General features: G+C 40.8%; 2 protein-coding genes across 6 annotated transcripts in view; one reads left to right on the top strand and one right to left on the bottom strand.

Annotated features, from left to right (window-relative positions):
• The first annotated feature begins 43 nt into the window (after nucleotides 1–43).
• On the top strand, nucleotides 44–8,655 carry HSPA13 (heat shock protein family A (Hsp70) member 13). 2 transcript variants are annotated; one of them, XM_083438820.1, is made up of 5 exons: nucleotides 44–334; nucleotides 2,209–2,549; nucleotides 3,113–3,326; nucleotides 3,680–3,847; nucleotides 4,607–8,655. In XM_083438820.1, the coding sequence occupies exons 1-5, from the start codon at nucleotides 310–312 to the stop codon at nucleotides 5,272–5,274; spliced, it is 1,416 nt and encodes a 471-aa protein (XP_083294946.1). In that variant the 5' UTR covers nucleotides 44–309; the 3' UTR covers nucleotides 5,275–8,655. The 2 variants fall into 2 exon arrangements, with proteins under 2 accessions (XP_083294946.1, XP_083294947.1); XM_083438821.1 differs by having other exon boundaries at nucleotides 289–878; nucleotides 969–2,549.
• Nucleotides 8,656–10,080: 1,425 nt separating this feature from the next.
• LOC310676712 (multidrug resistance-associated protein 1-like) overlaps nucleotides 10,081–26,823 on the bottom strand; it is a 28,824-nt gene continuing 12,081 nt past the window's right edge. For 2 of the 4 annotated variants that reach the window (XM_083438818.1, XM_083438819.1), the window contains 19 exons: nucleotides 25,879–25,963; nucleotides 25,711–25,777; nucleotides 24,312–24,438; nucleotides 23,777–23,953; nucleotides 22,604–22,771; nucleotides 22,314–22,500; nucleotides 20,777–20,837; nucleotides 19,534–19,576; nucleotides 19,059–19,278; nucleotides 18,134–18,288; nucleotides 16,732–16,887; nucleotides 16,128–16,327; nucleotides 15,396–15,522; nucleotides 14,814–14,915; nucleotides 13,815–13,958; nucleotides 12,742–12,900; nucleotides 11,801–11,967; nucleotides 11,092–11,286; nucleotides 10,081–10,340 (listed from right to left, as the gene is read on the bottom strand). In XM_083438818.1, the coding sequence (XP_083294944.1) occupies nucleotides 10,205–10,340; nucleotides 11,092–11,286; nucleotides 11,801–11,967; nucleotides 12,742–12,900; nucleotides 13,815–13,958; nucleotides 14,814–14,915; nucleotides 15,396–15,522; nucleotides 16,128–16,327; nucleotides 16,732–16,887; nucleotides 18,134–18,288; nucleotides 19,059–19,278; nucleotides 19,534–19,576; nucleotides 20,777–20,837; nucleotides 22,314–22,500; nucleotides 22,604–22,771; nucleotides 23,777–23,953; nucleotides 24,312–24,438; nucleotides 25,711–25,777; nucleotides 25,879–25,963 (2,676 nt within the window). In that variant the 3' untranslated portion in view covers nucleotides 10,081–10,204. Of the gene's footprint in view, nucleotides 10,341–11,091; nucleotides 11,287–11,800; nucleotides 11,982–12,741; nucleotides 12,901–13,814; nucleotides 13,959–14,813; nucleotides 14,916–15,395; nucleotides 15,523–16,127; nucleotides 16,328–16,731; nucleotides 16,888–18,133; nucleotides 18,289–19,058; nucleotides 19,279–19,533; nucleotides 19,577–20,776; nucleotides 20,838–22,313; nucleotides 22,501–22,603; nucleotides 22,772–23,776; nucleotides 23,954–24,311; nucleotides 24,439–25,710; nucleotides 25,778–25,878; nucleotides 25,964–26,823 lie in introns of all 4 variants that reach the window. The other 2 variants (XR_014510693.1, XR_014510694.1) reach the window with 2 other exon arrangements.

Genomic DNA, 26,823 nt, shown 5'->3' with positions numbered 1-26,823 from the left:
GCCCACGTCCCATCAGCCCCTTCGCACGGATTGGGTGACGTGTTTGAGGGGAGGGGTCAGCGCTGCACGTAAGAGTGCGCGCCGGCGAGATGCTTGGCTGGCGGGCATTGTAGTTTCTCTGCCTACGGACTGCGCTCGGGCTTTATGACGAGAGGAACTACATTTCCCAGCATGCGCCGCGCCGCGCGAGTTTTTTTTTCTTTTCCCCTTCCTCCAAGCGGCGAAGGTACAGTCATCACACGGGTAAACGGCCCGGAAGCCGGCGAGTGTCACGCATAACAACAGACGGGGCAGCGAGAAGTTTCGAAAATGGCCGGGGAGATGACGGTGCTGGGTGAGTGAGAGGGGGCGGCTGAAAGCGGGTCGGTGGTTGTGTCAGCCTCTGCGCCTCGTTTAGTTCTCCCCTAAATTCTCGCCTGCCTGTCTGCCTCCCGCTGCTTTTTTTTGGGGGGGGGGATGGGACCGCGGCCTAGATCCGCCGCTGAAACCCAGGGCTCTACTCTGGAATACTCGAAGCTAAAATGAAAGCTTTTGAGTACACGCAGGGCACTGGAGGTGTCTGAAGGGAGCCTCCAGTTCCAGAGGCAGTCTACCTGTGCGTTTGAATGCCAGCCGCGGGGAGGGACGTCGCTTCATGCGCTGCTTATAGGGTGGCTTGAGGCAAAAGAGGACAGAACTCCCCTCCCCCACTAATTCGCTGTGTAGGAAAGGGAATGCTGCACAACTACTGAAAGTGCAGGAGATCTGTGTTCTTCTGTCTTTGGTGACACATGTCGGGTTGGACTAGATGACCCTCGAGTCCCTCCCAACTCTACAATTCTATGAATCCTGGAGGCATCTGGTGGGACCCTTTGGGCTCAAGATGCTGGACCAGATGAGTTTTTGGTCTGACCCAGTAGGACAGTTCTACTGATTTTTAGGCTTTTGTATTGTATATACTGGCCTGGACACTGAGGTCCAGTTCCGAGGGCCTTCTGGCGGTTCCCTCGCTGCAAGAAGTGAGGTTACAGGGAACCAGGCAGAGGGCCTTCTTGGTAGTGGCGCCTGCCCTGTGGAACACCCTCCCACCAGATGTCAAGGCAATAAACAACTATTTTACTTTTAAAAGACAACTGAAGGCGGCCCTGTTTAGGGAAGTTTTTAATGTCTGATGCTGTACCGTTTTTAATATTCGGTTGGAAGCCACCCAAAGTGGCTGGAGAAACCCAGCCAGATGGGTGGGGTATAAATAATAAATGATGATGAGGGGGAGGGGTGGAGCTGCTGCCAACCAGGGAAAAAAGTGATCACCTCAGGCGTCTGATCTTTGGTTTTGCATGTATATAGTATCTTCACTGCCCAGGAGGGGGAGAAGCACTTGTGGGATTTTCTGCTTCTGGTACCAAAATAATTTGACCAGCTTCACTGCTATTCATTTGCTGCTTTGCCTCAGGATGGTCCTGGACTTAGGGGATGAGAGTGTTAAAGCACTTCCTTTGCAGACTTCAGTATCTGTAATTTTGCTTCTGGGAAACTGATCAGTAATTGGTAGAGTCACAGGAAGAGGGGTGTTTAGTGAAGCAGTTGAAGGAGGAGAGGATGAAAGTTATAGTTTTTCTCTAGGAGGGTGCCTTTCATTGTCTTTCTAGTTTGGAGTTTGTTACACAGGCAATGTGTTTGCCATCTGCCAATACTGGAAAAAGGCTTGATGGACCTGTTTCAAAGAACTGGCAGTGCCCATGACTCATCAGAAATATTTTATTTGAGTGGATAGCACAGTGAAAATGCCAATAGTGTGAGGCAGCTGTGAAAAAGACACTATGTGCTAGGATTATTAGAAAAGGAATTAAAAATAAAACTGTCAGTATCAAAATGTTCTGATTCAAATCCATAATGCACCCCTTTTGGAATATTATGTACAGTTCAAAAATAATATTATAGAGTTAGAGTAGACGCAGCTAAAATGACCATGGAGTGTATTAAAATCTAAATGGTTTGGGGATCTTTAGCTTTTAAAAAAAATATAATTTATGAGTGACACAATAGCTGTTCTAAAAATTGTACCTGCTATGTATGATCTAGTTGAGATTCCTGCATTGCAGGGGTTTGGACTGGTTGACCCTTGGGACCCTTTCAACTCTATAATTCTATGGGGGAAAAATGGATAGTCTTGTTAACTTCTTCTGGGATTAATTTTCTGACTTTTAATTTTTCTTTCTTTCCTTTCAGGTTCTGCTATTTTGACACTTTTATTAGCTGGATACCTGGCCCAACAGTATTTACCTATGCCCACACCAAAAGTAATAGGGGTTGACCTTGGCACCACATATTGTTCAGTTGGCGTTTTCCTTCCTGGCACAGGACAGGTGAAAGTGATTCCTGATGAAAGTGGGCACAACAGCATTCCAAGCATAGTGTCATTCACGGAGGGAGATATTTATGTGGGATATGATGGGCTAGAGCTGGCAGATTCAAACCCACAGAACACTGTGTATGACGCTAAGCGATTTATAGGGAAGCTCTTCACGCCAAAAGAATTGATAAGTGAGAGCCGCAGATACCCATTTAAGGTGAGCTTAATGTTTTGTTTGCCAGCTAACTGCCAATGAGTGTTTGATCCTCACAATTCTCACTGCTGTGTAACAAGTTAGAAGACCTGAGATGATTCATTTGTTCTAGGAATAGGTGAAGCTGGGGCCTTGTGGTTAGAAGTGCTTCATACAAATGAGGAGTATGTATTATATTTTGTGCTGCTGGGAACTGCTTAAATTTGCACCACTCTTAAATATTAATTAAATCATGTGATTTCAGGTAATGTCTAGTTCAGACAAATCCTTTTAAATGAAAAATAAAGCCTCTATGATGAATTCTGGCATGTTTCTGTGGTTCCTATACATAATGGAGTTTTAATTTTGTTTTAGAGTATACTTTTTTTGCTGTGTGAGCCACCCAAAGAACTGTCATGAGGTGGCTATATAAATATAATGAATAAATAAGGGATTTTACTTCTTAACAGCACACTCCTATGCATGTTCACTCAGAATTAAGTGAGTAATTCTGTGTACAGGCGGGTCCACTCACTCATATGTACGTGATAGCAGCTTAAAGATTCTGCTTTTCTCTTGTTTTTCAGATTATTAATAACAAGGGAGCTGCTGAATTTTCCATTGCAACCAATGAGACTTATAATGTAACACCAGAATATATTGGTTCTCAACTCCTTTTGAAATTGAAGAGGATGTCGGAGGACTACCTTGGAATGCCTGTTTCCAGAGCAGTTATTTCAGTGCCAGCAGAGTTTGATGAAAGACAACGAAACTACACTATTAAAGCAGCAAGACTTGCAGGTGATTCACATTTCCCCTTGTATTCTTGCTAAACTCAGTTTATTTTCATAATGCCATACTTGGAGCATATATAATAGTAGGTCAACATTGACTTGTCTTTTGCTTTGACTTGTGCAGCGTTAGAAATTGTGAATGAAATTGCTCCAGAATGACAAGCAGGGTTGGAAACAAAATCACTTACAAATACACAACCATTTGTTGTCTGAAGGAGAGTTAGGCACAAGTCTACAAGCTTTAATCATTTTATACTTAAATTTCCACTCAGTCGTCATATTTGGTTTAGAATCATTATTTTACTAGATGGAATAGGAGGCAAAAATATAAATATTGATAACTTATTTTTTCTTTTGAAGGACTGGAAATCTTGCGGGTAATTAATGAACCCACTGCAGCAGCCATGGCATATGGTCTCCACAAAGTTGATGTTTCTAACGTTCTGGTCGTAGACTTGGGTGGAGGAACGTTGGATGTTTCTCTGCTGAATAAGCAAGGAGGGATGTTTCTGACCCGAGCCATGGCAGGTAAAGAAGAGTCTTTAATGCTTTGAGTCACTAAAATAATTTTACTTGGCAGGTCTAATACAGCAAGCTGTAGGTTGGTTCTACATCTTTCCTCCCTGCTTGTATACCATTGGATACACTCGTGCTTCTCACCGGTAGCTGAATATGTGAACTGACTTCATTGAAAAATGCTGTAGTTAAGATTACATGGAAAGATGTAGAAGTCCTTGTGATGGCCTGCCCATGCATGCAAATTAACACTTGATGTTGCAGTAAACGGGTCATGAATGAATGCCTTGGGTCCTGTAATGGAAGAAAGGCGGGATATAAAGAAAATAAATAAATCTGTGAGTCTTCCCTATGATGAGGTGGACATAGAGGTCAGAGAGGCGAGTTATTGGCCTTAATTTTTGTGTGTCCCATTTATTCCTAATATATTTTCTGGACAGTGAGCACCAATGATTTTTTTTTTGTGGAACTTGCTTCCAAATAAACCTATACTTGTGACTAGCTTAAGCCAGGTTATGATGCACCAAGCTCAGTACAGCCAACCAGCTGTCTGTGGCAGCTTCTCAAGGGCTCAGTGAAACCACCTGTTTTATGAGATAGCTCATTCAGTGGAGCAAGAGACTCTTAATTTTGGAGTCATGGGGTCATGTAGGGGGTTGGACTAGATGACCCTCATGGTCTCTTCCAACTTCTCAGTTCGATGCTTCTAAGCTATACATATCATTGTCTTCAATTGCTGTGAGTTGTCTGTATGTCGGCTTTGTATTTTAGGTAACAACAAACTTGGAGGGCAGGACTTCAATCAGCGACTGATGCAATACCTATATGATGAGATGCATCACACATATGGCTCTCTGCCTTCTAAAAAGGAAGAGATACATAGACTCAGACAGGCTGTAGAAGCTGTCAAATTGAACTTGACAGTTCACAACTCTTCCACAATCAGAATTTCTCTTACTATGCCACAGCGGAAGGACAAGCATGAACCCTTGAAGGAAGAGAACAAGGTATACAGCAAACATGAAAATGTCCCTTCCGAAATCGAAACAGGGATGCATGAGGACCTGAAGGGCAGTCTTAACGTCCCTTGGAAAAAAGTTCTCTTTGAAACAGAAATTTCCCGGAAACTCTTTGAGACATTAAATGAAGACCTTTTTGAGAAGATTCTTGTTCCCATTAAGCAGGTATTGAAAGAAGGACATCTACACAAGACTGAAGTAGATGAGATTGTATTAGTTGGAGGCTCCACCCGAATTCCAAGAATACGTAAAGTTATTACAGAATTCTTTGGGAAGAAACCCAACACTTCCGTTGACCCAGATCTAGCTGTGGTAATAGGGGTGGCCATTCAGGCTGGAATTGTGGGGGGATCTTGGCCCCTCCAAGTTAGTGCTGTAGAAATTCCAAACAGGCATTTACGAAAGACAAATTTCATCTAAGCTTCAGTGTTCTTATCCCATTTTATTTTCTTCAGTTCCATAACTAAGCAGGGCTCTATATGTCCTAACCTAAATCCATTAGCATGTTGGACTGTTCAGTGTACATTAGTTCCTTCCCTGTGTCCCTTGTAAGGGATTAGCTATATAAAGAAGAAAATATTGTTAATACTTGAGCTACAGGAAAACATGAGCTCATTTGTTAAGGAAAGCCAATGATCAGAAACATTGTTTCTGAAGCATGATTTTATTTTATTAATTTAATAACAGAACCTCCAGACTTCTTTACTTGAAAATGGAATTAAACCATTCTGAAGTAATGAGGGAGATAGTGTTGGCATTGTTTCCTGGCATTTCCCAGGAATATGTATTGACTGTGAACTGGCCTGGTAGTAGCAGTATTAATGCAGATAGCACAGCTGAAGTTCATCTTAAATGGCATTTAAAAGCACTTTTCTTAATGTTGCATTGAAGCTTGAATGTGCTTTAGATAGTAGCACTTTACCAAGAGCTGTTCTGCAGATCCTACCAAAAATCTAATGCATTCCTTAACATTAGCCATGGGGAATCATCACTATTGGACACCTCTTAGTATTTCTAGTATAAGGTAGTAAGAGGCAAACATTATGGTTTCTACTCATGTGCTGAAGGAAGTTTGCAATTGTATGTGTTATCACTGGAAACTCCATGATTGTATGGTATGTTGACTTTGTTCAAGTATAATTCTAAAACTATGGTTTAGTTTAGTGCTAAACTGTGGCTAGTCTTAACTATGGTTTACTGAAAGAAGCCAGCTTCATAAGCCACTATTTTGAAGCTGGCTTGTTGCAAGAATCCAAAATTAAGACTAGCCTGTTCAAATTTTACTTGAGGGAGTGCTTGCACCTGAGACTTATTCATGTAACACTAAACTATAGTCTAATGTTGTGCCCCAAGCAAGGCTAGTGTAAAACTTGGATTTTTTTGGTTTTGATCAGTTATTACTACTGAAAAATTCCATAATGCAGATAACTCTACCTTTGCTTTAGTTACAGTTTGTGCAATTCAGAGAACAGTCTTTTTAACCATTCCATAAAAAAAGTTGAAGTAGCAATTTCAGTCTATGCTTTTGTAGAAAGTATTGAAACTAAATATTCCAGGACTCTTGAAAACACTCCATTCTTGTTAATAAGAAAACTGGTATTTTCTGGCTGCTGATATTAGTCAGCAGCATTGAAGTAAACATCTCATTGTTTACTTATTTCAGATTTAGATTTGCTTCTAAATTTGCAATTAATGACATAGGGATTAATCTTTAATCCTAATGTGTCAAAACGCTCACAGAGTGTTGCAATGTTAATGCAAACAATACTGAGTGTTTTTTGGGGTCTCACCCTCAAATATGTGCAAACCTGAGATACAATGGTCAGAAATTTTCCTAATTATGGTGGTTAAAAATGTGCCATTGTTGAGGAGGTAGTTAACAAACATTATATCTCATTGCCCAGGTTACTCTGTGTTTGTCTACATAGGCACTTTGTCAAAGATCGTCATAATCATGTGTGTAGAGCGAAATGTACTGTACAATGTGGCTCAAAGAACATTGCTGAAACCTAGGTCTGAGTGGTTGTTTTTTGTGGTGGTGGACAAAGGGCACGGAGAATGTTTTCAAGGAGCAGAACCAATTGTGTAAAGAGCAGGATGCTGTGTGTGAACTGCCCTGTAGTCTTTGTGTAGATACTGAAGATTATATTGCTATTGGTAGGACCACCAACTACTTGATCAGGATTCAAAGAGCTGGACATCTAGTTCTAAGAACCTAAGGATCTTCTAACTCCTAACCCATCCTGCAAAGCAAACTGCTTTTAAAATCTGGATTTTGAAAGTAGATTGTCATAAGTCATAGGTGTTCTGAATTCATGGTTATCAGCTGCTGAAAGAAGCAAATACAAAGAAATCCACTTGTGAGCCTCAGTAGCTCATGGGAACTCGGGGCCATTGTTTCTTACTTCGGATATAAAGAAGCAGACCAGTCTTTACTTTTAAAGAGACTTGAATTTTTTAGGTGTACAGCAACAAGAGGTGAACCAAATAAATTGAGAATGTGAATCAGAGATTGTTGATGGAATGGAAGAAAACGTCAAACTTATTCTCAGGCTGTCCTTACAGTATCAGTAGATAGAATACAGCATTTTATCAGCAGATAGCTATGTGAGAAATGAACTTCCTCTTGCACTATGGGAATTCTCCTTCCCCCTCTCCTCATACGGCCCTGGCATACCCCCTCAATCTCCTCTGGGGGGTTGGGGAGGTAAAGACCATTTGTAGCAGATTTTGGGGGAGAGGAAGGTGAAGTCCTGTTATGCGAGAGGAAATCCACTTGCACAATGTTGGAATGCAACCATAAATTGCATTTTTCTCGTAATGAGAGAAACGTACATCTCACATTTTTTTCTAAACTTTCCAACACAAGGCCAACTCCTGTTGCCTTTAAAAATTGGTTATAGCCCTTCCATATATTAAAGGGATTACCCTTCTTGCTTGGCTTGGCAAGAAGAGAAAGCTTTTCACAGCTTTCTGTAATCCATTTTTATTGAAGTTTTATGTTGCCAAATGATGATTTTACATGGCAAGGCAAAGTTACAAGTGAAAACCATACATGTTTGGGTCAAATATAGGTAAAATTAAGCTTCATGGAAGTCAAACTGTTACAGATTTCCAGACGCTGATAAGTTGGGTATCTCATTGATCAGGATAGCTTCTAGAAGTTTCTAAAGAACAGAAAGGCAGCCATCTCTGGTGGACCTTGATTTTCTTCCCCACCCATACTGATTTGATTATGCTGGAGCCAGCTTACTGGCATCCTTAACTGTGCCCCCTATGAGTTGCTGTGCTGGTGCAGTAGCTTGCAGAACCCAATTAGTTTTAAGGTTTACTTGAAGATTTAGAGTTCTTTTGCAAAGAAGTAAATGTATTTTGGACTTTAACTTATTATGGCAAACTTGTAAACCATAACATGGCCCCTATTTTTAGACAAATAATTATAGTAAAATATTTTTCTTACTGAAGCCATTGGCTTTAAAACACACACACACACACACACACACACACACACTCAAATTGTTCTCACAGGTTTCTATAAAAAAACAGACATATGAGAAAAATAAGACTTGGACAGGCGTATTTCATCAGTTGGAATCCTGATGGGTGAGCTAAGTAACATTTGTATCAGCATCTCTTGCTGGAACTACAGTTCCTTTCACACTGGCACATAAAACAATCAAGCTGGGTTGCAGGCTACTGTGAAGCGGATTTTCTGTGTGGAAAAAGGATAATTTTGTTTGGAGACTGCATTTACAAAATTGTCTTTTTGTATTATCAAAATAAAAGACCTTTTATACTGTCTGTTGTGCTTATTTTGAGACTGCCCTATTGAATGTAAATGAGGTCATGGCCATTAAACTAGGGTGTTTATAAGATGGAGGGGAATCTCACTGCCACATAGCAGTTTAATAATGCTACCGCAGAAGTATGTCAAGGCTTGGAAGGATTTCCATAATCAATGCATGCACACAGTTTTCTGAAATATTAAGAGTATTTGCTCTGCAGCTTGAGGATTTTCTAGAGAGCATCCAGCCCACTTCAGACAACGGCAAGCCATGGTTTGTTCTGAGGTTGACAGTGTCTCTTCTCCTTGCCTTCTCAGAGTGAGAGAAAGAGAGAAGCTTATATTCACAGTTCAGAACAAATTGCAATTTCCCAGTTTCATTCCTACAGAATGGAAAACAGCAGCTTATTGCAAACGCTGGAACAGAAGCTTCGCATTTCTTAAGGCTAACTGTACCTTGGGGCAGTAACAAACCTTGCTTTATCGTTTAATTTAACTGGGCTATGGAAAATGAAGGGCTTGGTGTCACCGGCTAATGAATTTGCTAGATTTTATGGCGGGGAATAAAGGGACGCGGGTGGCGCTGTCGGTTAAAGCCTCAGTGCCTAGGGCTTGCCGATCGAAAGGTCGGCGGTTTGAATCCCCGTGGCGGGGTGCGCTCCCGCTGTTCGGTCCCAGCGCCTGCCAACCTAGCAGTTCGAAAGCACCCCTGGGTGCAAGTAGATAAATAGGAACCGCTTACTAGCGGGAAGGTAAACAGCGTTTCCGTGTGCGGCTCTGGCTTGCCAGAGCAGCGATGTCACGCTGGCCACGTGACCCGGAAGTGTCTTCGGACAGCGCTGGCCCTTGGCCTCGTTGAGTGAGATGGGCACACAACCCTAGAGTCTGTCAAGACTGGCCCGTACGGGCAGGGGTACCTTTACCTTTATGGCGGGGAATGTCCAATTGTGCAGTTCTGTCCTACTTCACTTGCATTTTCTGGGACCTCACAGGTGATATTTTTGTTGCGAGTTTAGTAGTAGCGAGTTATCTGGCCATTAGGCAATACTGTCTACCCTGAACCATAATGACAAACTGGCAGGAAGAAAGTGAAACGGTATGTGTTTAGGAACTGAAATCAAAATATTGCTTCATTTCAGATTTTTATGCCATGCTTTTTCAAAATTGTAACAAGCCCCTGCCCCCCCATACTTGGTGATGATCAGGACTGTGTTCGCAGGCCTGCCTTCCCTTTCCCCAGTCAGATGTCCAGACTGCAGCTCATCGGTCCCAGCCAATAGCCAAGGCTGATGGGAGTTGCAGTCCGAAATGGACAAATAGCACCGGGTTAGCAAAGGCTGCTCCAGAGCCAGAGGGGCTAAATTGATTCTCATCATGCTCCTTGTAATTAATAAGCTGCTACAAGTTTGCTAACTTTGATAATGTATACAGACACACATACCTTGTATTAAAAACATTTAATATTGGCAACACAGTTCATTTTTAATTTTCTTTTTTAAAAAACCCTATAAAATGAAGTAATGCTATAATTCTTGTAGAAGAATTCAGGAAAATAATAAGCACTGTTCATATTAAAGATTGGGTGTCTGCCTCCTGTGGTATTCCAGCTTCTGATACCATTTCATAAAATATGCCTTTCTGTTGTAGCAACCTGGCTGGAGTATCAAATTCAGCAATCCTTCCAGAGTTCAGAACAAGCACCCTGAAAGAGCAAAACAATGTAATGGGGAAACCTTTAATCTAGGAAGAGTTAGAGCTGATCAACTTGCAAAATAAATTTTACATTAAGCAGTTCATTTGTTAATTAAAGATTTCTGGGATGAAGGTTGACACTTTAAGGCAGGAGAGGGGAACCTGCGGTTCTCCAGCTGTTGCTGGACAGGAGTTGGAGTCTGAGCTTCTGGAAGGCAAAAGGTTCCTGGCCTCCACAAGGAACAAGGAACAGCTCAGTATAAGAGCACAAGCTCTGCTTATTGAAGATTGAAGGTTAAATTTCTATTTAAACAGAAGATAGCAAGTGATGTGAAAGACAAAATAACCCAGAGTCAACCGTATTGAGGTAGATGAACAAATCTGACATGATACAAAGTAGCTTCCTATCTTCCAAAGACCTTTCTTAAAAAAAATAAAATGCTGACCTCTAAATTCCTGAATACAATTACCTTTTCATCAAACAAATTTGATTCTACAAATCCGTGGCTCCAAAACACACTTTGCCATTGAGCTTTGTGTGTATTACAATGGGCAAATTCTACTGAATCCAGTAGTGCTACCCACCTAGCATTCAATAGGCAGTAGATGGCAGTTCTTTTTTATGAGGAGACAGTCCACGGAAACTGAGGCGGGATGGTGATTTTGTTTGCACCAGGCCCAAGCAGAAACCAGTTTATCCCTTTGCTTTCAGGAGCTGCTTAGAGGGGTGGGAAAACCACATGGCACTTACAGCAACATACCTATCAGAATCCAGTATGGAATGCAGCCTGTGGGCTATGGTTAGTACTGTGCAGTTGTGGAATTCTGACCGGATTGTGGATTGCACTTGATTGTCTGTTTCCATGTCAACAGAGGCTGTTGCTTCATCCAAGATTAATACTTTCGTCTTTCGTAGCAAAGCACGAGCCAGGCAGACAAGCTGTCTCTGCCCCATGCTGACAAAAACAGAAATACAGTTTTAGTATGTGCTCTTGAATGGCGCTAGGCCTCAATTTCTGATTGGGCAGCTGTTGGCTGGTGCACCATCTTGTGAATAGGCATGCAAGTTTTATGTTTGTGTGTGTACACAAAAAGGATGACTACAAAAGGATCGAAGGTGGCAACAGTGCTAGAAAAGGCCTGTTTTGGATATCCCATTAGAAAACCACTGCCAGTCTGAGAAAGCAAATATGGGGATATGTGGACAGACTCTGTCTAGGGCAGTTTAATATGTGCAAGAACAACCCCCACCCTGCAAATCTCTGGATAGGTCTAAGGTGAGCAGACACCCAAGTAGAGAATGGTAATGTTTCTTCATCCTTTGTCCCTTACTTTGGCCTGCCAAGTAACACTATCTGTGGGTAGCTTCATCAGTAGAACACCACTTTGGAATACTAGTACTCCTCTGCTAGTGGAGATCATTATTCTTCAGGTTCCGTAGCTCACCTCTTAACATAGTTTAAGACATACCTCAGGTTTTCACCACCCTCGGAGATCTCATGGAGAAGTTTCTTTGGGAGTGGCTGTACAAAGTTCTTCAAGTCACACAATTCCAGTGCATCCCACAGTTCAAGATCAGAGTATCTTCCAAGTGGATCCAAGTTTGACCGCAGTGTCCCTGAGAATAAGACCGGGTCCTATGGAATAATGTCTAGACAGTATTTCCATGTAGTATAATATTAGCGAGTTTAGGTTTCAGATTGATATTACTTTGGGATGGGGTCAGGAAGGGCTGCTGTTCCTCCGCCTCCCCTCCCCATCATCAAACTATTAAATCCTGACTGGTTTTAGATATATTTGTAAAGAAGCAATAGATTGGCATCAACCTCCTTGAGTGCAAACAGAATAAATGGCAAATTTATTTGTAAAGATAGCTGAATCTGAAGACCAGGAGGGACAGACCATGGGCTGTTATTCCCTTGTGGCAAATGGACAGTACACTACCTTTCAGAGCACAATAAACCTGGCCAAAGCCAAAGGCTGTTGTCATGCCAGTTATCTTAGAGTAAGCTTTCATCAGAAGGGCAGTTGGAAAAAAGGCAGGAGATCAGTGGGCAATGAGAAGCCCATGCAATAGGAAGTGGGAAAGGGGTGGAAAGAACTCTGAAATATGCCACCAACTAGGCATAAATTCTTGAATCCCTGGGCAGGCATTCCTACATGTTTCATATGTTATCCCCTATTTTCCCCTCTCCTACAATAGTAAGTAAAGGACTGGTTTCTTCCAAGACAGCAGGCGGTTAAATGCAATGTAAAATCAACAAGTGGACCTAATGGATTACAATATTTTTTGACAAGTTCATTAAAACTATTGTCAAAAAAATAATGACAGAATTCAAAAGACTAAAGCTTATAAAAGAATTGTGTGGATATTAGACAGACACATACGAACACACGCACACAATGCTAACCTGTGGAATAATGTTCAGGTTGCCACGTAGGTCATGCAAACCAATAGTTGATATGTCAATGCCATCAATGATTATTTTGCCTCCAGCTCTTTCTATTATCCTAAACAAACTATTTGTGAGAGTCGATTTGCCAGCTCCTGTTCTTCCTATTATTCCAATCTGTAACAAGAATACTTTTCAAAATATATGCGCATTTTAAAACGGCAGCAGTTTCACTATGTTACTTAACACATGCAAAGAAAACAGTATAGTTCCATATAAAAAAAGCAAAAAAGTCTTGAAAAATAAAAGCCTTCAACAATCTCTACTAGCAAAGGTTAGTGGCCAACATTAGCAGATAACTGATTGCTTTTTCTGGTTCACACATCAGCCACAGTGCTTGTGCCATGCAGGAATAGCCACAGAGCTCAACAGTGCACCCGCCCACACAAATATAGATTGTGTCCCGAGATCACTAACAAAAACCTAAATGCCTTCTTTTTTACACAAACCTCTTCTGAATGATTTTTAAAATTGATTGTCCACTGATTACCTTCTGCTGCTATTGCTACTTTAATTGTCATTGGTTTTGGTACACATTTTATGCTTTTTTGTTGTTGTTTTCTGCATACCACTCTGATATTTTATTATGCGAGCAGTTTATACATCTTTCAAAATAAAGTAATAAAGAACTGAGCATGTTTTCAACTGGTCAAGGGCACTGGCTGACAATCCAGTCCAGAAGCAAGTTTGCTCCAAACCAAGGCCCTATGCTTGTTCTGGTGTGCACTTGGAGCTGTGATGCCTGAAAAATGCTACATTTCCAAAGTGAAGGGACAGCCTGATAGCACAACTGAATACAGACATGTTACAGCCCTCTATTGATGTTAGTTAGACGGGCAGCATTTTAAGATGGAGAAGCTTGATGGGCCCCATCCAACTCCCTTTTGTCCACAGGAAATCACTTAAACCAGGGGCACTCAGTTTCAAGAACAGCAGCCACAAATTACACAACAGACAACAGATATTTAAATAGATATTATATTTTTAAAAGGGAAACAGGTATGACAGAGTACTTAATTTTGGCACGTTACCTTCTCTTCTTTGCAGCTTTGAAAAGTTACATCCTGCAGAGCCAAGTCCAGATCTGGCCTGTACCGAGCTTGGAAATTTACAAACTGTATTATTCCTTCCTTGGGCCATCCCACAGGTGGACGATTGGATAATATCCAGGGGGCCTAAAAGGGATAAACAAACTTTGAAACCGATAAAGCAAGGCACAAATTAGTGAGCATCAAAACATGTACTTGAAAGTATTTCACAATATATAAAATTAGCCCCTGACCACTGCAAGCTGAAGCTGCCTGTCCAGGCTTCTATCCAAGGAAGCACTAAGCTACTTTTTCCATGAGCACAAGGATTTGTGCTTGCACAATGGAACTTTGCCCCATCTCCTCCCCTGTGCACCCCCTAAATCTGTTCTGTGTTCCCACCACCCAGAAGCAAATTTGGTGTGGGCAAGGGGAAAGGAGAGGGGAGAAAATTCTGTTGCACAAGCACAAATCCTTGTGCTGCAAAAGTTTGGAGAATCTCTGGCCCATGGCTACCTGCCCATCAGCTGACATAACTGATACCATCAGATACATGGGAACTTCTTGAAAACCCCACTGCATGCTGATCCTTTCAACCTTTGAAAAGGACCATCATATTCCAGAATAAAGGGTCTCCTTGCCTTTGGTTTTTCCCAATTTTTGTCCCCTTCATCGCTGTGTGGCAAAGCAGTCCCTGCCAGAGTTGATGTAACTGGCTCTCACAGAGACTGCTCCATTGAGCAGCAATGAGGTAAAAAGCACAGGGTTCCCTGCTCAGTTCCTGCTCCTCTTTGCTTACACAGGAGAGCGGGGACTAACTGAAAGCAGGTGCTCTTTGCAGCAGTTTATCCCACCCTTTTAAAGGCTGCTTCAGCAGCAATCACAACCTAAACTTGGGAAAGGTTTGAGCCTTCCAGTTCTCTGCCAATTAATTTTTTAAAAAAATCTTCATTACTTAATTTCAAGTTGTATGCTTATCATCATTTCACAAAAACTGTTTACCTCTTTGTCTGTCTTTTCATATTCACAAACCCTTTCAATGGCGATTCCATTGGTTTCAATTTCACATGCTTTTCGGACCCAAAAATTCAAACTTTGAGTTATCTGAAATAAATGAATACAGAACTTGTTGCAGTGGGTTTAACCTGTTAAAATCGGTGTGGTTCTAGACAGTCACTGCATAGAATAAAGGAAATGGTAGTTTTACCCTGTTTTAAGAAATACTTAAAACCAATGTTACGCTGCTAGCATACTGAATGGCTTAGATCCAAAGGCATCTTGTGTGAGCAGAAAGACACTTCTTAATTTTCCTGTCCCCCTCCATGCCGTTCCAGAGGGTCCCTTGAGATGGGAAAGGGGAATATAAACTGAATGAGCTAGGAGACCTGATATGCAAATTGGAGAGCCACTTGCCCTTATCTGGAGCCAACCCAATGTGTTGGCAGCACTTTGAGACTTCTTAGAACTGCTGGATTACCGCAGAGTTTGGCTTACTGTAACATCAATGATTCCACTCCTACCAAATTTGCAATCCATTTTCCAAGTACTGTAACTGCATTAAAAAAATAATGCTTACTTACTTACATTCAGTGCATATGTTATTGATAATCCTACTGTAGCAGAGTCCACCTTGCTCCCAGCAAACACTGCAAGCAATGCAGCAAGGAAGACCATCAAGTTTCCCAGAAATTCAAGTCTGACAGCCAGCCACCTGTCATAAATGCATGCCCAGATTAATTAGGATTCAATTACACAGTTATCAAATTGGTTAGAAATATCTGCATTTTCAGTCCTATCAATTAAAATAAGAATATAGCTTGGTGCTTGGTGGGGAAGGGCCGTGGCTGAGTGGTAGTGCACCTGCCTAGCATGTGCTCAAGATCCCAGCTTCAATCCCTGGCCCTTGCCCCCCCCCCCCCCGGTAGGGCTAAAAGAGACTGCCCCCCCCCCCGCCTGAAACCCTCGAGAGCCTCTGCCTGTCAGTGAAGGTAACTTACAGACATTTAACTTGTGTGCATTCAGCTTTGTGTGCTTGGAAAGTAAAAGGGGGCAGAAGTGGGGCGGGCGTCCAAGGAAAAAGCTACTTCTGGAAAAAGAACTTTGGCAATCCCACCCGCCATTGAACCCAATGTGTTTTGACTATACTCAATTTTGGATTTACACGCTATCCCCGGAACATAACCCCCACATAAATTGAGAGTCGCTTGAAATGAACTAGATGGACCATTAATCTGACTCCGTATAAGGAAGCTTCCTATGTTCCTAATCTGTGTATAAATCCATTCCCATGATATCCTAGGATCATTAATACAGTACCTGTTTGAGATCACGTTGTTGTAGAAGCAAACCATGTTCTCATTGACGACATCTTTGTTCTGATTAAGAAATCTTTCCTGATGTCCAAATGCCCTGATTGTGGATACACCTGCAAGCGTTTCACTGAAGTGTGAAATTATTGGTGTTTGCGTAGCTCCAGATAACCGTCGGATTTGTCTGGAACTAGCAATATAGTATCGCTAATGAAAACAGACAAATGGAGGGACAGGTAAGAAGTTTGTATTGGGCACTATGGCATTGTTTTGTTTTGACTCAATTGTATTGTTTTATATGGTATTGTTGCAAGCCTCTCTGTGGCCTACTGGCTAAGGGCAGCATACAAAACTCTTAAATATATAAATTGCCTTAGACCAGAAAACCTCCTACATCCCCTACATCTTAGAATAAATATAGGCCTCGGATTGCAGAACAGCAACTTTCCCCTGAATTGTGCAATGCAAATCAACTGCTCAAGAGGAATGCATTCCTCTTCCCTTTCAGTTAGATAATATAATTAAAATAAAATAAAATAAATGGGAGTAAAACAAGGATATGTTTTATTATTATTTTTCTGAATACTCAGCCTGGCACTTATTCAACTTACTTGCACAGTGAAATATAAGTATCCAAGTGGAATAACCCCCAGTAAGAACAGTGGTGATGTATACACAATCACAAGGATCGTTCCAACCACATCTAGTGTACAGTTCAACCAAGTCCGTAGATAATAATGGAAACGTATATCAACTATAAACATATCCTAGGATAATTGGAAAGAGGGGGGGAAGAACAGACATTTTTATAAAAAAAAAAATCCTTCTTATATATTTGAAAAAACTTGATTGTTTCTCTACTACCATGTTCATAGAACTGCATTTGTAGGTGTTGCCCCTAGGCTGTATACCTTTAAGAAACAGAAGCAGTAGTGAAGCCCAACATCTAAGTAAACCATGGCAGTGCACTCATCCCTCACTTGTCTTCCAGGAATAGACTTTATTCACACAATTTTCCTAGAAGCAATTAACATGGAAATGAGCACATAACTGCCACTAGATCCTGCTAGATTTCCAGAAGTAGCTTTTACATGAAACTGAAATATAATGCGTAAAATAACAGTGAAACATCAGCAAAACAGACCAGCCATGTGAATGCAGTCTAGGTCTCTTTTCAATCTGATTGAATACACCTAATCAGACTCTTTCTAACTTCCAAATAAATGCGCAAATTATTTTAGTGCTACACTGCTATACACAGTTGTGCTTTTGTTGTTGTGTTCTTAATTTTTTATAATAAAATATATTCGAGGTCACACTGCAGGTGGTACTTGCCCTGATGGGTATCATAAGAAATGGGAAATAGCTGTAAAAGCTGGAATATGTTGACTGGCATACCACAGACCAATCAGAGTAAGAGGTGTTGATTTTGTTGCATTGCCTGAACCTTGGCAAGAATTCTCTTGCACATGAAGGCATGTCACCTGCAATGTTCCCGATGGATATTTCCTACCTAATAAGATAATTTTACTGTTTCATTTAAAGAAAAAGAGATATATCAAGGTAATGACAGAGGTAATGACAAGCTGCTATGACAATCTTTCAAACAGATACTGATTTAAACTGATTGTTTTTATTTAAATTGTTGTAAGCTGGCCTGAGCAATGCAAACTGATTGGAAGGGTGGGGCATACATTTACTAAAGAAATGGGATATAAAAAAACTTTCTAGAATGCCCTTCTGCTGAGTAAGGACTGACATTTCTAGATGGAAAAAATCAGGTGATCTAGCCCTGCGTATGCATCCTTCTAACTGGAAATTGTCATCACTGTCAACATAAAAGGAAAATGGACCAGTGGCTTCTTGAAGTGATGACAGTATGAGACGCATTCACACCGGGGGAGGGGGCAGGAAAGGGTGAGTAATTTCCCCATGACCCAAGGATGAGAGGCAGGTTCTGACCACCCTCCCAAAGGTGACACACAAAACAGACAGAGAGTATTTGCTCCTTACCTTTGTGAACCTGTTGATGATTTGACCTACGGGGTTAGTTTCAAAATACTGGAGTGGAAGGTGGAGCACACTGTCTAGCAACTGATGATGCAAAGACCGAGATGCCGAGAGAGATCCTCTAGTGAGCACATATGCACCACAGCAAACCAAAAGACCTTGGATGAACAGTATTAAAGGCAACATTAAGAATTTCATCTTACTTAGTTTCAAAGAGTTCAGCACAGCAGCTTCTCCATTCAAGATAGCCTTGTGTGAACCTTAATCCATGCTCTCTGCTGGTCTCCAAAGTATGGAGAGAGATGATGAAGTAAAAAGTTTAACTCAGTGGGCCCTTCAAACTTCCAGGAAACCCCAAGCAGCGACTCAACGCTGCTGGGAAGCCTGAGGTACCAGAGCATGCAAAATCACAGCAAGCAGTTCCCTGCCCTTGTTCAGATTGTATTATGCATGCAACAAAGAGGTTCCCTGAACTGTTTGTTTCCTACAAAGCATGCCCTTGGCATACCACCTCCACAGATCTCCCTAGCATGTGTTAAGTGGCATCACACTAAAGCACAGATTGTAATATTGATGAACAATTAAATGCCTCCTTTGCCATCTGCAGGTGAGCAGAAAGAAAGAAGGAGCCAACCTTGCAGAATGACTGCAAGAATTGACCCCAGATTACATGAATCTTAGTGTAGGAATGCCAAGGAAGCTAAACTTGGAAAAGCAAAGAAAATAGCCAGATGCCTAATAATAATAATAATAATAATAATAATAATAATAATAATATTTTATTTATATCCCGCCCTCCCCAGCCAAAGCCAGGCTCAGAGCGGCTAACAACAGTAAAATAATACATTCTAAAATCATTTCATTATAAAATCAGTTCAAATCAAATTAATGGCAACCATTGGGCTAGAGTTCTGTGAGGATTGCTTACCCTGTAGGAATCCCAAGAGCCCATAGATACTAAGTTTGTAGTTTCTTAAGTGTTTCCATTCTGTGTAGTCTTTGATTTCTTTTGCTTCTGTTGTCCATGTGCTGAGCCACAGATTTTGCCCTATTGCTACAACATTTTGGCCTATGTAAGCTGCTACGGTTAGCCACACCCATGACCAGCCAAATGCTTGTAGGTACTTCAAAACAATTGACATTCTCATCTAAATATAAAAGATGTTCATGAGAGTTATTACAATATGCAGTCAGGATAGTCTTGGTAAATAAAGTAGGTAGAATAAGTGATTTATACTTCTTCAAACCCAATATAAAATTATAAATCTCAATTTCACATAATGAGTCTTCAAAAATACATTCTCCCCTTCAAGTAACTGATTTCACATTTGCACCTACAGTTTATTTTAACTGCCTGTTGCATTTTAGAAACATGTAAATAACAGTAAAAAAAAAATACTTACAGAACCAGTGGCAACTTTTTCTTTCTTCATTAAGAATGCATTCCTTTGATCAAAAGAAGAATTGCAATAAAAGCTGTTTTACATTAAAATAAAAAACGAAACATAGAACCCATCTAAAAACAAGTTGTGAGTGTTAAAACCTTCAGGTCCTCTACAGAATAGGCAGAAGCTGTGCCTTCTCTGATGGACAGGTGTGCCCCAGTCTCGGGCCACTTACATCAAGGGAGGGTTGAAGAAGACAAACCCACAGTTGTGTGTAAGTGCGCAATAAGGAATTGGAGCACAAACAAAGGAGATTGCCCTTGCATTTCCTTTACCAATTCCTCCTTCCTGTTCCAGCTCCCCATATCACATTCCACACCATTGGGGGTGGGGGTGGGGTTCACGAGAAAAGGTTTTCCATTGGCACAGTGTGCTCCAGTGGGAAATAGGCAAAGAGCCCAATTCCACTCACGGGCATTAGGATCTTGCCCTGTGTTTCTATAATATGCCCACAAGAGGGCTGCACCACAAATCTAAATGAAAAGCAAATGATTCAAGGGGATGGAGGACGCACTATTGCATTGTTTTTACTACTTTGTTGTTTGCTGCCTTTGGAAGGAAGTGCAAGACAGAAATTTAGCAAACACTCATGGCACTGAACTCTTTGGATGCTTCTATTCTAGGAGTGAAAGTTATTAAGAGTGGTTTTCATATAGTACTGAACTGAAAACTCCATTTTAGAACTCCTCCGTCCCCAAGACTGGGGCTGCAGAAAAGGAGAAAGACATCTGGGTATTTGCAGGGTGGATGGTTAGTTACAGCTACACTATCCTGGTCTCTGCTTCAAAATGATTCTGTCAAACCTACTCTGCAAGAATCCTCCAATTTCATAACTACCACATATCCTATTATCTTGGTTTGAGTAAGGCTACAGTTTCTTTGTGTATGCCTTCAGCTTTGGGGGCACCAGCCACCACTGGATCCACAAGATCCAAATGACAGGCAATGTATATAATAAGAGATCTGCTGGTCCCTCTCTGAATGCATTTGCAGCTCTACTTTTCTCCCTTTTGAGCTATTGTGTATACTTTATTTCATAAAATTCATAAACCACTTGCACTGTAAAGACAACAACTTCAAAGCAGCTTACAAAAGATAAACCAGTAAAATAAAGAAAAAATTACAACCCTACTTTAAAACAAACAAAAGTTTAAAATTACCTCATGGAAAGTGGCTCTAGCAGCTATTTCTGAGTACTCACCTGTCTTTTTCCCCCAGCTGTCTTTTCTTTGGTACAATGTGGTCTCTTGTTTTGATTTTACCTTAAGAATAAAGTTAAACAGGATTTATAATAAATAATAATAATTATCTACTGAAATACCTGCGATATATTGGGTTGAATCCAGAGACACCAGAAATTCTGGCAATGGTGCTGTGAGCTGAACAGCACCATGAGCTGTTGTGCAAGATCTAGCAGAAGGCACTTTGTGCAACATCAAACAACAGTTTATGCAATGACTTGTACAAACAGCAGAACATCTCTGAATTCTCCTCTCTGCTCAGGCAAGGAGCTTGTGCAAAGTCATAAAAAGAGACCTTGTGTTTTTGTGCAAACGCAACGTTTTTGGATTCAACACAATAAAGTGTAGTCAAATGAACATTCATCAGGATAGAAACAGATCATTTAACTGCTGATACAAAACATATACAGAAGATGTGAACTTAATTTCTATGTTCATTCATTAGTTGGTCAGTGATCCCCACCCTCCTGCTGCCCCAACAAAATGAATGCAGCCATCCATTCTACTGGGCACAAAAGAAGTACTGAAATATTATAATATGATATTCCAGCATCTAAAGCTAGCTGAATTTAAGCAAAAGAATTAATTTGACTGTTACAAATGACTTGTTTATACAAGTGATTATCTGTTCAGTTTTTTCTTTCCTCTTCCATCAAAAGGCCCATCAGAGCCAACAACCTCTGACAAGATCAGGGTTGGGGCCCACCTCTCCTTCATCACATGGGAGGGATTCACAAAGAATAGTTGGACTGTTATTTCTCGAGAGTGAATCCTATAGACAAATACAGTCAGTTGTGAATGATCTAGGCTAGTCAGAAAGAAGTTCTGGCTAAAATAAACTGGATTATCTTGTTTTTCCATGCATCAGATTTTAGCAGATCTTGAAATCTTAAAGGTTCAAGAAGCCCAAAGTGGCAGAAGATGGAATTATTAAACACACACACAGAGCAGAAACGCACTGAACATTCAGTGCATGATGGGGCAGAAAGATCACACTTGAGTACCATCCCACTGCACTTTACATGCTATTTGCTATAATATCTAAATGGTGAGTTTCATGACAGTGTATGGTGTCATGGGTAAAGTACTGAGCTTAGAATGAAGAGATCTGGGTTCTCTTACAACTCACCATGAAGGAAACTGGTGTCCCTGGCCTCCCACTCAGTTTAATCTACTTTTTAAGTTTATAGCCAACTCACAGGGAGACACAATATTCTGCCTGAGCTCCTTGGGAGGAGGAGAGACAAAAAGTAATTGATTTCTACATGCACATATATAGCAGATAAGGTGTCACAGCTACTGTTCAAAACTAGGGAAGTCCTACATGTCATGGAGGCAATAAGCCAAATCTATGGAAATCAGGGTTATAACAGGTATGTCTGAAAGGAGGTAGGCACAATACACATGCATTGGCTTTTATCATTTTGAGCACAGGGTTCAAATGTCACAAAACAAAATCACACAAGTTGGCTTGTACAAATCTGTTTTGTTACCTACTTGACACTGAGGGCATCTCTTCATCTTCCTTTCCTCCACCAAAGGTTTGAATAAGCTCAGCAAAGTTTGCTCTTCGAGAGAGTAGGTCTTTGTAACTTCCCATTTCAGTAATTCTACCATCTTCCATCATGACAACTATATCGGTCTGAGAGAGGATTGCAAGGTTGTGCGTCACTAAAATACGAGTCTTGGGAGAAAGAAAACACAACCATGTTTATATTTTACACTGTTAAATAGGAGAATGTTAAAAGTATTAATTCCAAAGACTGAAAAGAAGCATCATTACGTACCTTGTTTTTCAATAAGCCTGAGGGCCCAATCACCTTCTCAAAAAGATGCTTCCCAACATGGACATCTACTGCAGATAAGGGATCATCTAATAAATAGAGATCAGCACTGCTGTAGACAGCTCTAGCTAGGCTGACTCTCTGTTTCTGGCCACCACTTATATTCACTCCCTAGGAAAAAATAAGGCCAATACTATTCAAAACTTTTAAAAAAACAATAATGTACTTCCCGCCCCAGCCCCAAAATCCTTAATATAACACATTAATATTGATAATATTAAAAAAGAAATACTCTTATCAGTAGAGTATAAAAACAAGATTATAAAGTAGTTAGAAAATGACCTGTGCTTTGGCCACGTTTCACTCTTTTACCTGCTGGTGTGTTTAATATTGGGTGGAGAACATGGGGCCCTCCAGATGCTGTTGAACCACAACTTCCATTAACCCAGCCAGCATGGTCAATGGCCAGGGAAGATGAGTTGTAGTCCAACAATATCTGAAAGGCCACAGATCCCCTGAATCATATTCACACTGCAGTGCCAAAGGATTTCTGTCAATAGATGTGTTCTTGTAAACATACAGTCATACCTCAGGTTGAAGTAGCTTCGGGTTTAGCATTTTCGGGTTGCGCTCCGCGGCGACCCAGAAGTAATGGAGCACGTTACTTCTGGGTTTTGCCACTCGCACATGCGCAGACGCTCAAAATGACATCACGCGCATGCGTGGAAGCGGGTTGTGTTCGCCTCAAGATGCGAACGGAGCTCCAGAATGGATCCCGTTCTCATTCTGCAGGAAGACCTTTTACAGAGTTCTGTAAACGTTAAGTGACAGTTCTTCATGTAAGAACTGCACAGGGACATGTCTGTCAATGTGAACTTGAACATCTTGCTACATGCCAGTCACTCCACATGGAGTAATAGTGTCACTAAGTCAGTGCAAAGTCTATTTTCTGTGTTATGTTAAGTACACAATATTACCCCAAACACTCTTAGTCTGCTTTTCCGATTTTATTAAGGGAGCAGTTTCATCTCAGCAATGAACTATCACCACAACCAAAAGAGTACAATTTGAAAACGGCTCACACAGATCCCTAATGAAGCCCAACTGTCTTTCTTAGTACTTTTAAATTTAATCCCTACCCTGAATAAACTTTCCACGCACATGGGCCTTTCTTACCCTTTCTCCAATTTCTGTTTCATCCCCAGCTGGTAATTGCTCCAAGTCTGGCAACAAAGCACAGGCTTCCAAAACCTTTTCATAGTAGAGCTTGTTCAGTTCTAGGCCAAAAAGAATATTTTCCCGTAAAGTGGTATTCTGAATCCAGGCTTGCTGGGACACATAAGCAACTGAACCCTGAAAGAAAGAAGAAAACACACTGTGAAATGCTCTGAGAAGGGCTGAACTCCATGAATGAATATTCATCTTCCTGCAGACACTATAATTCTGGCTCTATTCAGGCTATACTAATAGAATAAGCCTACAATAGGACTGGCTCAAACCCTTTTCAATGTAGAGAAACAATGAATTCTTGAGAGTTCAAGAAGAGCCACAGGAGTTTTTTCTCTTTTTTTAAAAAAAACCCTGTTAAAAGGTAATATGAAAAAAATACTGCAATTTTTCAAAGACTCAAATACACAGAAAAAAATACACTTTCAAACAATAAACATTTTCAAAATGAAAATAATCTGAAGGCAAAACAGTCTCATTTTACCTTTCTCTGAGCAGTTCCTCCTGTTTTTTCCATTTCTCCCAGAACTGCAGAAAGGAGAGATGATTTTCCAGCTCCTACTTGACCCACAACAGCAACCAGTGAACCTTCTGGGATCTCTAGGTTCAGTCTAGAAATATTGAAGGAAAGAAGTAGAATTTATTTAATGGTTGTTCTGAAGAATAAGACTCCTCACTCAATAGCAAGCTATATCCTGCCCTCCTTGTACTTTTGGGTCACCTGGGTTGCAAAGCTTCCTGCAGGGTCCTAGTGTTTCAGTCACCACTGCGTGCTGTCACAATAAGGGTTGTCTCTGCTCCAGGGCCTTCCACAGGCTTTATACACATCATAGGTAGAAGCCACCATCCATTTCTCTCAAATTACACTCTCAGCCATCAACATTTTACCATTCCCATCCTCATCTAGTTAAAGTTTGTTTCATATGGCCCCTTTTATTAGCTCATGTGTGAAACATGGGGCAGGGGGGTATCCATGGAGAGTGGGTACCCACATCTTCAAATGCTTTTGGCACATCTACAGAGTGCACAAATTCATTCTGTAGCAGCAAGTCTCTGGTGAACCTGGCAAATGTTTTACCCAAGTTAATGTTTTAACATGCCATCCATACAGATCGTGGCAGTTCCTTTATTTTGTTGTGGATGTCCAACACAGGCACACACCTATTATATATACACACACATAACTACTATTGGTGATGTGGGAAAACTTAAGGATGAGGGATCATGGCTGTATATCAATTTTTAAAGGGCTATCACATAGATGATGGAGTAAATTTGTTGGGACTCAAATGAATTACAAGAAAAAGAATTTCAAGTAAATATTTAAGAACCTCCTGACAGTATGAGCTGTTTGATAGTGGAGCAGACTGCCTCAAATGGTGGTGGACTCTTCTTCTTCAGTAGAGGTATTTAATCAGAGGTTAGATGAGAGATACTTTACTAGTGAGTTGTCTGAATCAACTGGAGTTTGAATTAGATGACCTTATATAGGAACTGAGCTTTCACCTTGTTTAATAACCAGCAGACTCCAAATTAAGGCACAGCTCTTATATCCTCGATATCCTGTTTGTGCAACACATGATTATTTGCTTTAGGCAGAAGAGGATGCCAGGACCATTCTCATAGCTGCTGTCAGATGTAGTGCATATGAAAAATGCAGAGCTACCTGTACTAATGTTGCCTGCAAATCTGATCTTCCAACTATTTGCCCTTTCAGAGATTCCTTCCCTTCCCAATAAGGTTTTTCCCCTCAGTTCCCCCTCACTATAGGATGTATGAGTTCTCCTTTTCATTTGATCACTCATCCCCAGTATTCAGGACATTGACCTTAGCACATGATTACAGATTTTTGCATTAGACTGTAAATATAATTTGTTTCTTACTTATTTAAGGTTGGAGCTCCAATCTTCTCCCAGCGGAAAGAGGCGTTAACAAATCTGAATGCATGATCTTGAAGTTCAGAAACAAAACAACTCAAGTTAACAGACACAGACTTTTCAGCCCAAGTTCTCAAGCATCAGTCATATACTGGAAACAGATGAAATGCTTACCCCCACTGTAATCTGTGTGGATGTTTTGAGGGTTGAGGTCTTCAGAAGACAGAAAATCATCTAAACGAACTATAGAAACCTTTGCCTGAAAAAACAGGTACACGCTTAGTCAATTTAGATTTTACAAAACGGACATTACAAACCCATGCAGAGATTTTTTGCTATTTCCAAAAGCAAAATAACACTGCACTGCTTACAGTTAGCCTGAGGCTGAAAACACACTGTTTCTTTGCAAAAGTGTCCCATATGCTTTTCTTTAGCCACGTGGGGTGCTAGTTTTCTATAGGGTCTAGTAAACAGAGTACACTCTACTTCCTTACAATAAGACAGCAATCCTATAGTGCCTTCTGGGTGGACTAGATGGGGCTGAGAGGAGTTCTAGCCCAAAGCGCCTACAGAACACCAGACTAAGGAAGGCTGCATTAAGTATTCATCTGTTTTCGCTCTGATTTTGATTTAGTAATTCATTGCTGAAGGTAGCTTGCAGCACTGCTGGCAATGAAAGGTAAAGCATCATGATCACAGAAGGGACCCCATTTGCAACATCCTTTATACATCGCCTTTGGGCTCTCAAAGTGACTTACAACAGTTAAATGATAAAAAGAGCATTAAAACAAGGCAATAAAACAAATTCAGAAACAGGTAGGAATCAAAAGATGTCTAAACGTTAGAAAGCCTTTACTGCTCAGATAAAAAGCGTTACTGAAGGGGCCAGCCTAATTTGGGATGCCATATTTTGAAGAGCAAAAAAAGAGGACACATTTACCAAATTCTATTTTTAAGTATGGATTTCAATGATGACTCTACCCATGAAAAAGAGGACATGTCCTGGAAAAGGAGTACATATGGCAACCCTATGAGTCAGGGTGTCACACTCTTTATCACTGAACTCTCATGCTTAAGCTCTTATAACAACAACAACAACAACAATAATAATAATTTATT

This window comes from Podarcis tiliguerta (genome assembly GCF_965153285.1).
Source record: "Podarcis tiliguerta genome assembly, chromosome: 4".
Classification (NCBI taxonomy): domain Eukaryota; kingdom Metazoa; phylum Chordata; class Lepidosauria; order Squamata; family Lacertidae; genus Podarcis; species Podarcis tiliguerta.
The sequence above is the reverse complement of the archived record's forward strand: the minus strand, read 5'-3'. Positions and strand labels throughout refer to the sequence as shown.

What these genes read in the sequence shown, in the direction of transcription:
- HSPA13 (XM_083438820.1), top strand. Translation starts at nt 310, where the DNA reads ATGGCCGGGGAGATGACGGTGCTGG. An exon ending in GCCGCAGATACCCATTTAAG is followed by an intron (nt 2,550 to 3,112) that starts GTGAGCTTAATG and finishes CTTGTTTTTCAG; the next exon opens with ATTATTAATAACAAGGGAGC. An exon ending in TCTGACCCGAGCCATGGCAG is followed by an intron (nt 3,848 to 4,606) that starts GTAAAGAAGAGT and finishes TTTGTATTTTAG; the next exon opens with GTAACAACAAACTTGGAGGG.